Genomic DNA, 13,789 nt, shown 5'->3' on the forward strand with positions numbered 1-13,789 from the left:
AAATGACAAATAGCACAGGCAATAAAAACTTAACAAAACATTAATAAGCTGCAGCAAAATTAAAGTCAAGATCCAACCCCAAATCAAAGACTTTTAGAGGAGCTACAATTCATGTACTACTGCAAGTAAAAGAGACAGATGCAGACAGCTCAAACACAAAATGTCTACACCGTACCCTGTCAGATGAGTAAGGGTTCCAACCTAAACGCTCAGTGTTACATTTCACTTCGCTGTGTTTCAATCATGAACCAACCGTGGCTCCTCTGATTCTAGCCCAGCCACAGAGAAACCACAGATCTGTAGAATAAATCACAGGCGCTCTGCAATTAGACCGATCCGAATTTACGTCTACACTCAGCAACGGCTACTGCTAAGGACGTCCTATACCTCAACGCATGACATGGTTTAATCTAGCCGTAGCCGTAGCTGTAGCCGCCAATTCTGACAGGGCCTTAGTGTGACGTTGTGAATGAGGGAGAAGATTGAGCAGTCTTGGAAATTACTCTTTCATAAATTAACATCTGACACCTGCCTGCCATTCTTTTTATAGCACTTTTTTGCGAGCGTCATCGTCACATGAATGCCGCGCCCAATTTGAAGATTTTGGTCAAGGACTTACGGTGCATTATAGGTGTATGGAGTGCACTTTTCAAAATTAAAAAAGCTACACCACAAAATACAACTTAACGTTGTGGTTAAAAAGAATGCACACTGAGGTTTTGGCTTTCAGAGAGGCATTATAACAAAATAGACTGCAAATCTCGCACCAACAAGGAAACAACTCAAACAATATTTTTCTATGCAAATCTAATCTAATCTTATGTTTAATTTATATATAACTTAAAAAATTGAAAATAAAACTACCCAAAATCCCAACATACTCTGATATCTTGAAACACATTTTTACACCTAATTGCTTCTAATGACTGTTTGCCCTGCACACTTTTAGTAGGCCCTGCACACTTTCAGTACGCCCTTTTGCCAGGCAAACAACTTTGTACTCGCATCAAAGTGTAAGTGTTTTTAAATAGAGAACATACATCTAGGGGTTTCCCCTTGTTTCTGGTTTATGTCACTACATGCACTATATAATATATGGTTCGTAACAGGTTTCCTCATATGCAAATTGCATACCTGGGCTTTTAAAGGCGGTGGACACTATTGGTAATTACTAAAAATAATTATTAGCATAAAACCTTACTTGGTGACGAGTAATGGGGAGAGGTTGATGATATAAAACATTGTGAGAAACTGCTCCCTCTAAAGTAGCGTAGTTTTCAAGAAAGAAGTAATTTTCCACAAATTTAATTTCGAGACCTCATCAGAATTAGATTTGAGGTCTCGAAATCAAGCATCTGAAAGCACTCAACTTGTGCAACAAGTGCGTTTTTTCTTTCACTATTATCAGGCAACTTCGAGGAGCAATTGAGTTCAAATTTTCACAGGTTTACTATCTTATGCCTGTTGAGATAGACCAAGTGAGAAGACTGGTCCAGTGTCTTTAAAACCAAAGATAAACATCAAGTAAAAACCAGTCAGAGTGTCCTGCCTTGCTTCAATTCAGAGTGCTTTGGCCAAACTTGTGTTCAAGAATGCCCTCACAGTTTTGACAAAATGCTTGGGAGAACCCTAGTACAGTAGCTTTTTACTTGATGACCCCCTTCACCATCTTCACCGGCTCGACCTCCCCCACCTCCATGCTTCTGAAAGGTGTTGATTATGAAGTTGATGCATAAAATGTGTGCACCTTGTGTACATTTAGAGCATACCGTTGTAGAGAAAGGTTACAGCATGAGTATTGTACCTCGTACATGTAAGCAAGCTACTGAAGAAATAAACAAGTTCTATCAATACATTTAATCCAACTACAAAATCACTGGCGATGACAAGTTGAAATGTCAGGACTTTGTTATCCGGTCAATGCAGGAATGATGTCTGGCTACCAGAGCTATTTTAAAGGAACATTACAGAATTGGTTTTTGCAAAGAAAGTTGCTGGCAGTGTAAGCACTTAAGATGTACCATAGAGCTCTATGCATGTACATGTATGTAATTCACCACTATAAACTGACAAACCTGTAGAAGTTTGAGATCTATCGGCCATCTGGGTCACGAGAGAATAGTGCAAAAACCAATTAAACATTTTGCAAGACAATGATCCAAAAAGCAAATGAATAAAACGCTCACTGAGCGATGAACTCCAAACAGGAAATTAGTTGTTTTTATTTCTCATCAAGTTTGACATTTCAGACAAAAATATTTTAAGGGATTTTTTCTATCATCATTAGACTGTCAATATACCATCGGTCCATTTGATTGGTAAGTTGTTTGCATCAGCTAATTTTATTTTCTAATCATTAGACTGTGTAGGTTTTATGTAAATCTGTGATCTTCACGATTTGTTTTCTTACCATTTCTGTAATGTTCCTTTAACGAGAACCGCTATGTTCCTATTACATGTCTTCATAGTTGGAAATACTGGTATTCGAGGCAACATTATACTGTATACCACACGAGGGACATTGCTTACATTAACAGATGGGTTATCAATTGAAATTGCGAGCCGAAATTGGAGTCACAAATTGAATTGAATAAAAATTATAATCAACAACAATTGCTGACCTTTAGCAATGGTGCTTTTGGTATACAGCAACTATTCAGGGTTCTGCAAGTTTACAGTGTATGAATTACAAAAATTATCCTTTAATTGTAATTCTTCAACTGCAGGAACAGTTACAGTTTGAGTACACAATCATTTTTATTTTTAAACAGAAAAGAGCTGTCTCAAGCTTGCAGTGTCCGTCACCAGGTGACAAGGGCTCAATTTTATGAGCTGCTTTTATAAGCAGAAATTATTGCTTTAAAAGTTTCTGCTAAGCAAATGTTAACAGGATATCCAATCACAGATTTCTAGCTTGTGCTGCAGAATAAACAAAAACAAAAGTGTGTTGCAGCCCCTTAAATAACAACCACTCTTCTTTCAAAGTTTCAAAGTGATTTTCTGACTACCAAAAGTATACAGCAGGGCACAGTGATTGCTGCTTTTTACAGACCATAGTGTGTTGGATAGATTGGAGAAAATCAAAGGAAAACATCCGCCTGGCAATGATGTGAACAAATTGAATGTAGTGTATTTAAAAGCATTGTAGTCACGTCTCCATACTTGGACTTGATATTTCTGTATAATACATTCCCTTTCAGGCATGTGCATGTGTATGCTTCATTTTTGAAAGGGCAAGGGCACCAAGGCATTTTCTCCTTGGTATAAAGGGCACCCTATGAGGAAATTGTAAATTTCTACTAGAGCATTTCAAGGGCACCACGGCAATGACCAAGAGGCGTGGAGGCAATCGCCTTTGTTGCCAACGTGTCAGGCCTGCCCTTTGATACAAAATTAAAAGTTCCATGCAGAATTGAAATGGCATTATACCTTGATGATGCACAGTTCCTGAACTCTGCTTCCGTTTCCTTGTCAATGCTTTACACACAGGAAGTACAAACCACTTGATCTTGGTTAAACACATTTCAAACATTTTCATAAGCTGCAACCGAGCTTCCACCAAAAAATTGAAGAACAAAACTTCCGTTTGTTTTGCAGTAACCTGATGAGTTTGAAGGATCTGCCGTGTGGCTTACAACATACAGTACGATGTGTGTAGTAAAAACTTCCTGAAACTGATCAACGTTGAGCGTTTTCTTTTTGGTCTGACTTCGTCAAATCTCATCTTACTCCAAAAACAAATCTTTCAAAAATGAGCTCTCCAAACTGAAGATGAAACTTCCTTTGTTTACAGTAACAAGGAGAGACTTTAACTGTGGTGTCGTTAACAGTAACTGAATAGTAGAAGGAGGACTGACACTACTCGATGGTTTCCCACTCAGCTCAAAACCACTGCGGTGATGCCGAATTACTGTCGTACAGTTTTCCCAGATAAAAACAAAAACTGTGTCACCTGATGCACCTCCAAAGTTGAAGACAAATTTGAGTTTTGTTTTTGCTAGGCAATCCAAGAAAACAAAGCTGTGGTTGCTGATTGTGGTAAAACATTAACAGTAACTGAATTAAGGAAGACTGACACTACTTGTGATTGACTGTCTTATAGTTTTTTAGTTTTCCCAGGTAAAAACCAAACACTGTGTCACCTGTACCTCCAAAGTTGAAGACAAAGTTGAGTTTTGTTTTTGCTTGGCAATCCAAGACAAAAAGCTGTGGTTGATGATTTTGGTAAAACTTTTACTGAATAGTAGAAGGATGGCTGACACTACTTGATGGTTTCCCACTCAGCTCAAAGTCACTGCGGTGATACTGAATTACTGTCATATAGTTTTCCCATGAGTTTTGTTTGCCCCTAGCAATCCAAGTAAACAAGGGGGTGTGGCTGATAATTGCAGTAAAAGAGGACTGGCTGACATTACTCAATGGTTTCCCACTCAGCTCATGTGGCCTCTGTGATGACGAATTATTATCATACAGTTTCCAAGGGAAAAACCAAAAACTTTGTCAACTGAACCTCAAAAGTTGAAGACAAAATTGAGTTTTGTTAGCGCCTGGCAATCCAAGACGACACAACTGTAGTTGTGAAGTGTGGTAAAACAAATAGTAGAGGTTGACCATGGATGATGCTCTCTCCTCGATGGTCAAAACTAACAATGATGAAGATTAATGAAAGTTCAATTATTTCAGGATATGGATAATCAAAGCAAGATGACGCATCGTCCTTATAGGAAACAAGAAGAGACCTGGACTGAGCCATCGGAGGGGAGATCAGCGTCGACAGAAACGTAGGAGCTTTGGTACAATCTATCAACCACCTTGGGGTGGGGACGGGGCTGGGGATTTCTGAATAGGGGGAGGGGGGAGGTATGATTTGGCCAGGGATATGGGATTGGGAGTTGCGTGTCAAGGGTACTTTTAGAGTTATTGGTACACAAGAGGTCTCCAGATGTGTCTACCCTGGAGGTGTTAGTCATGATATGGAAAGGGTGTCTTCTGCCTTGAGAATCTTTTAAGGTGAATTTTTTCGGGACAAAGTTTTTATTATTTTATTATTAGGCTACAGTATGTCCAAGCAATAAAGAAAGACCAATGATTTAAAAAAGAAAAGTAAAAGGTATGCTTGCCTTGATGTACATTGTACATGTATGCGCTTAGAGGCTTTTGCATTAGGCGCTTTACAAATGTCTTATTACTATTATTATAGTAATAAGACAAATGTCTTATTACTATTATTATGTATGTAAACACGTTCAGAAATAAGTACTTTTGTAGGCTGACACGTACATGATGTGAAACTCTCAAAAACTGTCTCTGTACTGCTCTTGCCGCATTTTTTATGCATCAATCGTTTCTCAGATTAAAATACTTAACTGATATCTAATCAATAGGGACATTTCACAGACAATAGGGTGGAGACGGAGCTGGGGATCTCTGAAAGGGGGATCTCTGAAAGGGGGATCTGATTTGGCCAGGGATAGGGGATTGGGATAGGGAGTTGCGTGTCAAGGGTACTTTTTACAGTTATGGGTATGCATGAGGTCTCCAGATGTGTGTTCCTCGGAGGCGTTAGTCATGATATGGAAAAAAAGGATTATAAGTGCCTGGAACATCTTTTATGGTGAATTTCCGGGACAAAGTTTTTATTCTGTTATTATTAAACTATGTAACTGTCACAAAGAAAGGCCAATGATTTGAAAAATGTAAGAGGTACACAACTTACTACACAAGTGATGTACGTAGGCTGACAGGTGTACAGTGTGAAACTCTCAAGAACCTTGTCCCTTTACCTGCTCTTGCTAGATTTGACATTGCATTTTTGATGCATCAATCGTTTCTCAGTCAGAATCAAATACTTTTACTGATTTCTAATCAATAGGGACATTTCACAGACAATGGGGCGGGGATGGGGCTGGGGATCTCTGAAAGGGGGACCTGGCCAGGGATAGGGGATTGTGAAAGGGAGTTGCGTGTCAAGGGTACTTTTTAGAGTTTGGGTATAACATGCATGAGGTCTCATGATGTGTGTTCCTTGGAGGTTTAGTCATGATATGGAAACAAGTGTTAAAAGTGCCTGGAGCATCTTTCAAGGTGAATTTCTGGGACAATTATTTTATATATATATAATTAGGCTTTGTCCTGTCAACAAAGAAAGGCCAATGGTTTGAAAAAGGTAAATGGTAAACAACTACACTTGTGTATGTGCATGGATGTACCCTTTGAGGAAATTGTAAACTTCTAACTGAGCATTCCTTCCAAGGGCATCAAGGCAATGACCCTGATGGGGCATGTAGGCAATCGCCTTTCGTTGCGGCCGTGAAGTATCAGGCCTGCCTACGTGGCCTGCGTGGAATTCCAGGCCTGTACTTCACACGTCCCACAGGCAACCCTCTTACATTGTAATACCAATTCTTAATCAATGTAACTTAGCAGTAAACATCACTTGAAGTACATGAACATGATGAATAGCCCCCCAGGCCCAGGATACTACAATCCTATCATGATACCATCTTGTCAAAACACACGCCTGGAATCTGACATCAGGTAAGATGAGGTCAGAGCGTGACCCGTGTCAAAAAGAGTTCCATTGCTGGCACAATACTGCTGCCAAGGTGACCAGGCGTAGGATAATGCAACATGTCAGGGTTTCTGCTGTTCCCGGCCAAAAGTTTGAATTTAAAATGGAAAGTATTAGCCAAGGGGTTTGATCATAGGATAACTTTGTCATGATCATATTTTGCACTATCCAGAGTTGATTCGAAAGAGCAACTTGAAACAAATTTAGCAAACAAGCAATCAGGCATTTGGAACTTTGGGGCATTTTCCCTGGTACTACTAAGGGCACTTCTTTGTGGAAAATAATTTTCACTTTCTGTAGAAAGGAACTTTACAAGCTTTCTACTGACTTTACAATTATTTAACAGCGATCACTTGTATGCAAAAACCCTGCAACTATTATGCTCAGCTAAAAGTCCTGAACCTCTGTACTTGGTTTGTGTTTGTATTGTAGTGTATGCATGCAGTGTGTATAACTATAGTCCCTTGCACTTTATGAATTATTTTCCTCTGCCATAGTTTTACTTAAACAAGAATTTTCTTTTTAGTTGGATAATTTAAATGAAACAAATTATTTTTTAAAATGCATTTAGTTTAGACAGTAGCATTTCCTTCTAACATGGTATCCCTGATAAAAATGTAAAAAGCAGTATAGATGTATTACATTTACCAATACGCATAATACACACAAATGGGTAAAACAAATTGTCTATTCCCAGACATGTTATCTGCTCCATCTGACATACAAATACTGTATACAGATCTTCCTTTTGGAATTTGTTTACTGCAAAATCAATGCCTCAGGCATGCGATCTACTCCCACTAAAAAACCACAGGTATGTTATCATTCATCCACTGGTAGTGCAATGGAATGCTGGGGGAAAAAAAACACAAGGAAAATTGGGCTTCACTTTCTCTATGGTTGTACACAAATGACATCAGCAGTTGTCACAACAATAATTTTCCAATACTGCCCCCAAAGTATTAGGCCTATGTGCCATTTTGGTATCATGAATCGCACTTCTTATGGCCCATGTTTTAAAGACAGTGGACACTATTGGTAATTGTCAAAGACCAGTCTTCTCACTTGGTGTATCTCAACATATATACATAAAATAACCAACCTGTGAAAATTTGAGCTCAATCGGTCGTCAAAGTTGCGAGATAATAATGAAAGAAAAAACACCCTTGTCACACGAAGTTGTGTGCTTTCAAATGCTTGATCTCGAGACCTCAAATTCTAAACTTGAGTCTCGAAATCAAATTCGTGGACAATTACTTCTTTCTCGACAACTTCGTCACTTCAGAGGGAGCCATTGCTCACAATGTTTTATGTCCATCAACCTCTCCCCATTACTCGTTACCAAGTAAGGTTTTATGCTAATAATTATTTTGAGTAATTACCAATAGTGTCCACTGCCTTTAAGCATTGCCAATAAAATTGGGTTCTGTACGATATGATCATTGTGAGCACAACTTTGATATTTCCAAAAACGTACGTTTCTAATAACTGGCTTTAAATGATTTAACCCCGACAACCAAAAACATGTCAAATTGGTCTTTTATAAACAGTCATACATGTAACTTAAAAACTACAACCCCTATATGTACCACTCTCATTCGTTTGTTTAGAACGATTATTGAGCTTTCGTTTGGTCACTGTGATGTTCAACGGGGGTGATATTGAAAATTTTGGAGAAAAGCATGGTTGAACCATGTTGAACATGTCCTTTTTTATCTCTTTTCTTTCTTAATAAGTCTGTGCACCAAAGGGTTATACATGGTTTTAACCCTTCACTTGTTTGCAAAAACCAGCAGTTGTCACAACAAAATTTCCAAACTGCCACCAATATCAAAAAGCTCTACCAATCCTTTGGTAATCAGTCTCCCTTATCACAAGTGTAGAGATTGAATCTCCTGAAGTATTCGGCCCTTTGTGTACCAATAATGCAACCCCACTTGACACAATGCGAGCTATGGAAACTAAGCCAGGTTTAGGTCATGTTTACCTCCTGTCTGAAGAGCTGGCATTCCTTTGTCAATTTGTAATTGTCAAAGTGGGACAAATAAGGCAGTGTGTAGTGACAGGGTGGGGGGAATTGATGGACTCAAGCAAACCATGTACAGTAGTAAACCCACCACATAAAGCTTAAAAATAGTGTACAGAAAAAAATACAGATTCTGGCATTTTGACATGAATGAAATGCATGCGTAAAACCTGACAGAAAAAGCTTGCAGAAAAAGCAAAGCTTACATAATGTACCTGCAGGCAGTCAAAAATCGTCCATGTAACCCAACTCTTGTAGTACTTGATTAATAACAACAATAATAAAACTTGTATGCGCACATATCCAACCTGCTGGGTGCTCAAGGCGCAGTAATTGAACTCCTGTTATAAAGGCATGTTTGTTGCTCTTTTTGTTATTTATAAATTATATAACTTTGTTAGAAATGACCTCCTATAGTAGTTTTTACAGAATTTTCATCAACAAATTTGATTGGAAGGATTTTCTCGCGCATCGGAAAGTACAAACTTTTTCTTGCAACTACAATGACTAATTGAGCCCAAAATGTAACTTTTGTTTTTGTAAAGCTGCGATACACCATGGTGAAGATACACTGGTCTTTTTGACAAATTACCAAAAGCAGACACTGCCTTAACAAGGCAGTACCCCAAACTAGAAGGGTATGGCAGGTACACATATTCAGGCCTCATCTTTACCATTGTCCTTCATTGATCATCCCATGGTACAATGTATTCCAACTGTTGTCTGCCCTCCACAGATCCACTGACAGATTGTCCATGAAACTGAATACCAGTAGTTAATCGCCCAACATCCCTTATCTTGATAAAACCATAAAACCTTCAACAAGCAATAGACCAAGCAGCCCTAATGGTCCTAAGTTTATAATGCACAGGGGTATGGTAGCCTACAAGTACTGCTGCTGATTGTGATGTACCGGGTATGTATTTCTATCTACCCATTAGATAGAATTGGACAAAATGTGTAGTCTACTCATTGTTTTCACTTCAGCTCATGCGCTCCAAAGATTCAGAAATTTAAACTTGTTTTAGTTTTCCCACAAATGAAAATGATTTCAAAACAAACATGCACATTCTTCATTCACAGAGCAAATATCAGCATCTGATCATCATGCTGATACTGCTGGCAGCTATGACATGCATTCATGGCAATAGTTTCCCTGGCATAATGGTCAGCTGGCCAAATGCCAAATAAAAAACATTTGAGGACTTAGTGTTTCTTGTTCTGCTGTTGGTCAAGACAATTGTTTCTCAATATTGATACGTACACAATCCACATGCATGAATGCATGCACAGATCATTCATAAGACAAAGTCCTGTTAAAAAGGCCCAATTTGGAAAACGTAAGAAAGCTTCCAGATTACTCAAACAAAAAGCTAAGCATGAACAAGTAAGTCCTCACTAAATTTGAGAAAATCCTGAGAATGCCTGATGAGTTGCACAACCCTGTAAGGTTTTAAATGGCCATTAGATACCGAGTCACAAGCCTGAGTTACATGTATCTTGGTGAAATTTACCCTAGGTACCAATGTACAGTTTTGTATTTAATTTGAAAGGAGTTCTAAAACTAATAACAAAACGGAAAAATATTCAACGGCGCCAGTCGCATGCACTTGAAGGAGGTGCCACGCCCCTTTTGAGGAAGCTTAATTCCAAAGGACTTGGAGTTGGCAATTTGTTTTTGCATGTGTTCGTTTTAGGCCTATATACAAATAGATGAGTATTCAGATTGAGTTTCAGCCAAAGCTGAGAGGTGACCCGCTCCCCCACTGGTTGATTTGACATGGAATTTGAAGTGCTTCTAGTCGAGAAGTGATTTTCACTAGTCGCCCAGGTCTAGTGTATACTGATAAAAGCAACCACATTTCCATTTTGAATAACAGAATAGGGACCCCTCAAATGAGTATTCTATAGTTACATGTACTGTAATCTAAACTTTATTTGCCTACCCAAAACAATGACTGTTTATCAATTGCAAACTGGAATAGTTGCATACTCTGTCAATCAAACATACAATTCCATGCAAAGAAACTTTTGTGCGGTTAAGTTATAGGATGTGTGTCATACTGCCTTGACCAGGCATACAGTAGTGTACCATGTCAAACATTTTTGATAATAAATCCAAAAAATAGTTAATCGCCTGACATTTGGAGGCTAGCTGACTATTTCTCAAAGGCTAAAGAATAATAAATATACCTGGGGTGATCCCATTTAAATATATGTCAACTTATTAAAAAAAAGTTTTTAATAATTCCTCTCTGGAAAGTGGAAACACCCACAAAAATAAGCCTGGCTCATGATGTGACAACACTGAGGAACGAAAATGCTTGTGTTACTACAACAGTACGTGCCTGTATGGTAGCAATGAAACACATTCTACATTCCTGGTATCATCTTGGTGAAACATCATGAGCAAGGCCTGATGTCAGGATGTTGTCAGCTGGTAATTTAATTACAAACTTTTACAAGGCATACTACGACACACACCCTTTAAATCTGATGCTAGTTTCGCTGGCAATGCAACAACCTCTTAGATTTTCGTTACCTTGTTGTCTGCTTTTGCGAAGTAATGAATACTTGCAACTTCCATCTGTATTAGTTCAGATAAAATGCAATGCCATTCATAACAGGAAGGTATTTTTTGTTATGTCTTCGTTCTATGTGTACGATTTTGGTTGGCAGTGACATGCTAGGCTTCAGCTTCAACCCTGGAAATCTTAATGACTTTGATGAAATCTCAAATAATTTGACACAATTCCACATAATTAAATGCATACATTGATCTTCCATGATACTAAAGCTTCTCTCTACATGTAAAAGAAGACTTGAGTTTAAGTTTACTTAGTGATATGGTTGAGAAGGTTTTCCAAATCAGATTGCAACTTTTTTTTCCACAAAAAACAACCAAGGCTTCATTTGTTTTCATCTGTTCAAGGAACACGTTGCCGTGGATCGGACGAGTTGGTCTTTGAAAAGCATTTGTAACCGTTTGTTATAAAATCGGTATGGTCAGAAAGATGATTCAAAAGTAGAATACAATGATCCACACAAATTTGCCACGAAATTGCAGGGTTTTCCTTTTACTTTGCAACTAACACGGTCGGCCATTTATGGGAGTCAAAAATTTGACTCCCCTAACTGGCTGACCGTGTTAGTCGATGAGGTAAAAAGAAATTCACGCAATTTCAAGTGATACTTGTGTGGATCATTATATTCTACTTTTAAAATATCTTTCTAGTCATGCATTTCATAACAAACGGTTACAACCGCTTTTCTAGGACCAACTCAACCGATCCACCGCAACGTGTTCCTTTAATCTGAATTTTAATATTGCTTCTTTTTAGTGTCAATGTCATAATTCAGCATTTTTTGGAGTGCAACAATGTGATTTTTAGCAATCAACCAAATAAACTAATTAATATAATAACTTAGAATAGAAACACTTTCGTCAACAACAAATTCGTGCAAAGGTAGCCATCAGTTTTGGCATTTTTTTCTGCGGCTGTTGATTTAGTCACTGCTTTTAGTACAATTGTAATGATTGTACTGGATGGGATATCGGCAATTTACAAAAATGATTTAAGTCACAAAGAAGAGGTGGGGTTGTATTGTAATCCAATCAATAAACCACGAAGGATTTCCTCAATCTACATTAAAAGATGTCTATTGTTCACACCATCTCACTTTACAACAAGCATGACAAAGTAAACCATGAATGATGGATAGTAAAACACAGTTCAGTTGTCGAGGAACTCAACTTGTTAAGCCTGGTTCATATACTTCCTGCGAATGTGAACGCAATGCGAATTTGACGTGAATTTGACGTCACAACTCTGTTTTTGCTGCGAATATTCGCAAGAGTTGAGCACACCTCAACTGCTGCGAATTATTTGTTGCGAATTTGTGACATCAACATTCGTATCGCACTCACTCACATGAAATATGAACCGGGCTTGAGTTATACTTTTTTTTACCACACAAAACAAACCAACACTTTAGTAATTGTTTTTATTGTAAATAAAGCTAAATATTAAATAAAGCTTCACAACTAACTCGTTTAATTTTAAAATATATTTTAATTAACATGTTGTTGTTTTTGTAAAGAAAGGGTTTCAAGAAATCAGTGCTATATTACTATAGTATTATGATACTTAGCACATAACCAAAACCTGATCAAACCCAACTTCCCCCACTAGTTTAATTACGTGATGACCCACTGTATTTTGGGGGCGTTAGACTTTACTTTAGAGTTGGACCATTTTCGTGGTGGGCAGGTGGGCTACACTGCAAATGAAAGGACCGGTGCAAGACAACGTTAAAAAAACCGGCCTTCGTCCTTAAAGAAGGACGGGGGACGGGTTCAGCCCATGTTCAGACTTACCCAAGTCATCCATCTTCAATCTCTGTCTCGTCTCTTCTTTTGAAGCTGATACCACGTGTGTCCGTCACTTTGCGGCTCAAGTAATAATTGATTCATAAAACGAAATTCTTGTGAGGTTTCGTGTTTTAGTCACGCACTCAAATTACATTGGGGTCAAAACCGCACAACATTTTTGAGTCTGGTCCCCCGTATACCACATGATATATTGAACAATAAGTGTAGAATTTTAGATGGGTACCAGTCTAAGTCATTTACTCAAGAAACAGGTGGGTCACGTGATCTGGGCCAAATATAAAAGTATGTTTCCGGGCACAAGTTTTTGCATATTTTTTGTTTTCAGCTTGAATAATAATAAGCAAAACTATAACCAAACAAATTTAACTTATTCCTCTTCCAGGATTGGGGTTCCCAGATTAGTGGTATCCAACGGAACTGAAATTACCATGGAGGTAGAAATTACTGTCATACTAAATTAAATGATTTGACTTCTCCCCAAAAAATAAAAAAGTTTTAATAAATGGAGTAAACGAGTTGTTATTTTGTATTTCCGACGGTCGGGGTTCGTGTGTGGGCATGGCACTTTGCACTGTAGTAGTCTCTGGTGTATACTTTCATCGGTCACACTTTAGTTGACAGTGTCGCTTTGCATTTTCCCCCGAGGTGGCGCCCTCTGCTTTTTCTGTGATTTCAACCTTTTGTTTTTGTCCGGGAAAATCATTGAGACACCTTTTGATGCAGGCAATTGTGTAAATACATTATGCAGTTTGCCACACAAAAAATCAGAAATACAAACTCATTTTGTCTAAATTGGTTC

At 38.2% G+C, this 13,789-nt stretch overlaps 1 protein-coding gene across 2 annotated transcripts in view; it reads right to left on the reverse strand.

Moving 5' to 3' along the window:
- The window catches only part of LOC139938383 (leupaxin-like), a 45,978-nt gene extending 32,749 nt beyond the window's left edge, over window positions 1-13,229 (reverse strand). The window contains exon 1 of one of the 2 annotated variants that reach the window (XM_071933855.1): window positions 12,976-13,229. In XM_071933855.1, coding sequence (XP_071789956.1) covers window positions 12,976-12,988 — 13 coding nt within the window. In that variant the 5' untranslated portion in view covers window positions 12,989-13,229. The remainder of the gene's footprint in view (window positions 1-12,975) is intronic. The other variant, XM_071933856.1, reaches the window with a different exon arrangement.
- Between the last annotated feature and the right edge of the window lie 560 nt (window positions 13,230-13,789).

This window comes from Asterias amurensis, chromosome 6, assembly GCF_032118995.1.
Source record: "Asterias amurensis chromosome 6, ASM3211899v1".
NCBI classification, from domain to species: domain Eukaryota; kingdom Metazoa; phylum Echinodermata; class Asteroidea; order Forcipulatida; family Asteriidae; genus Asterias; species Asterias amurensis.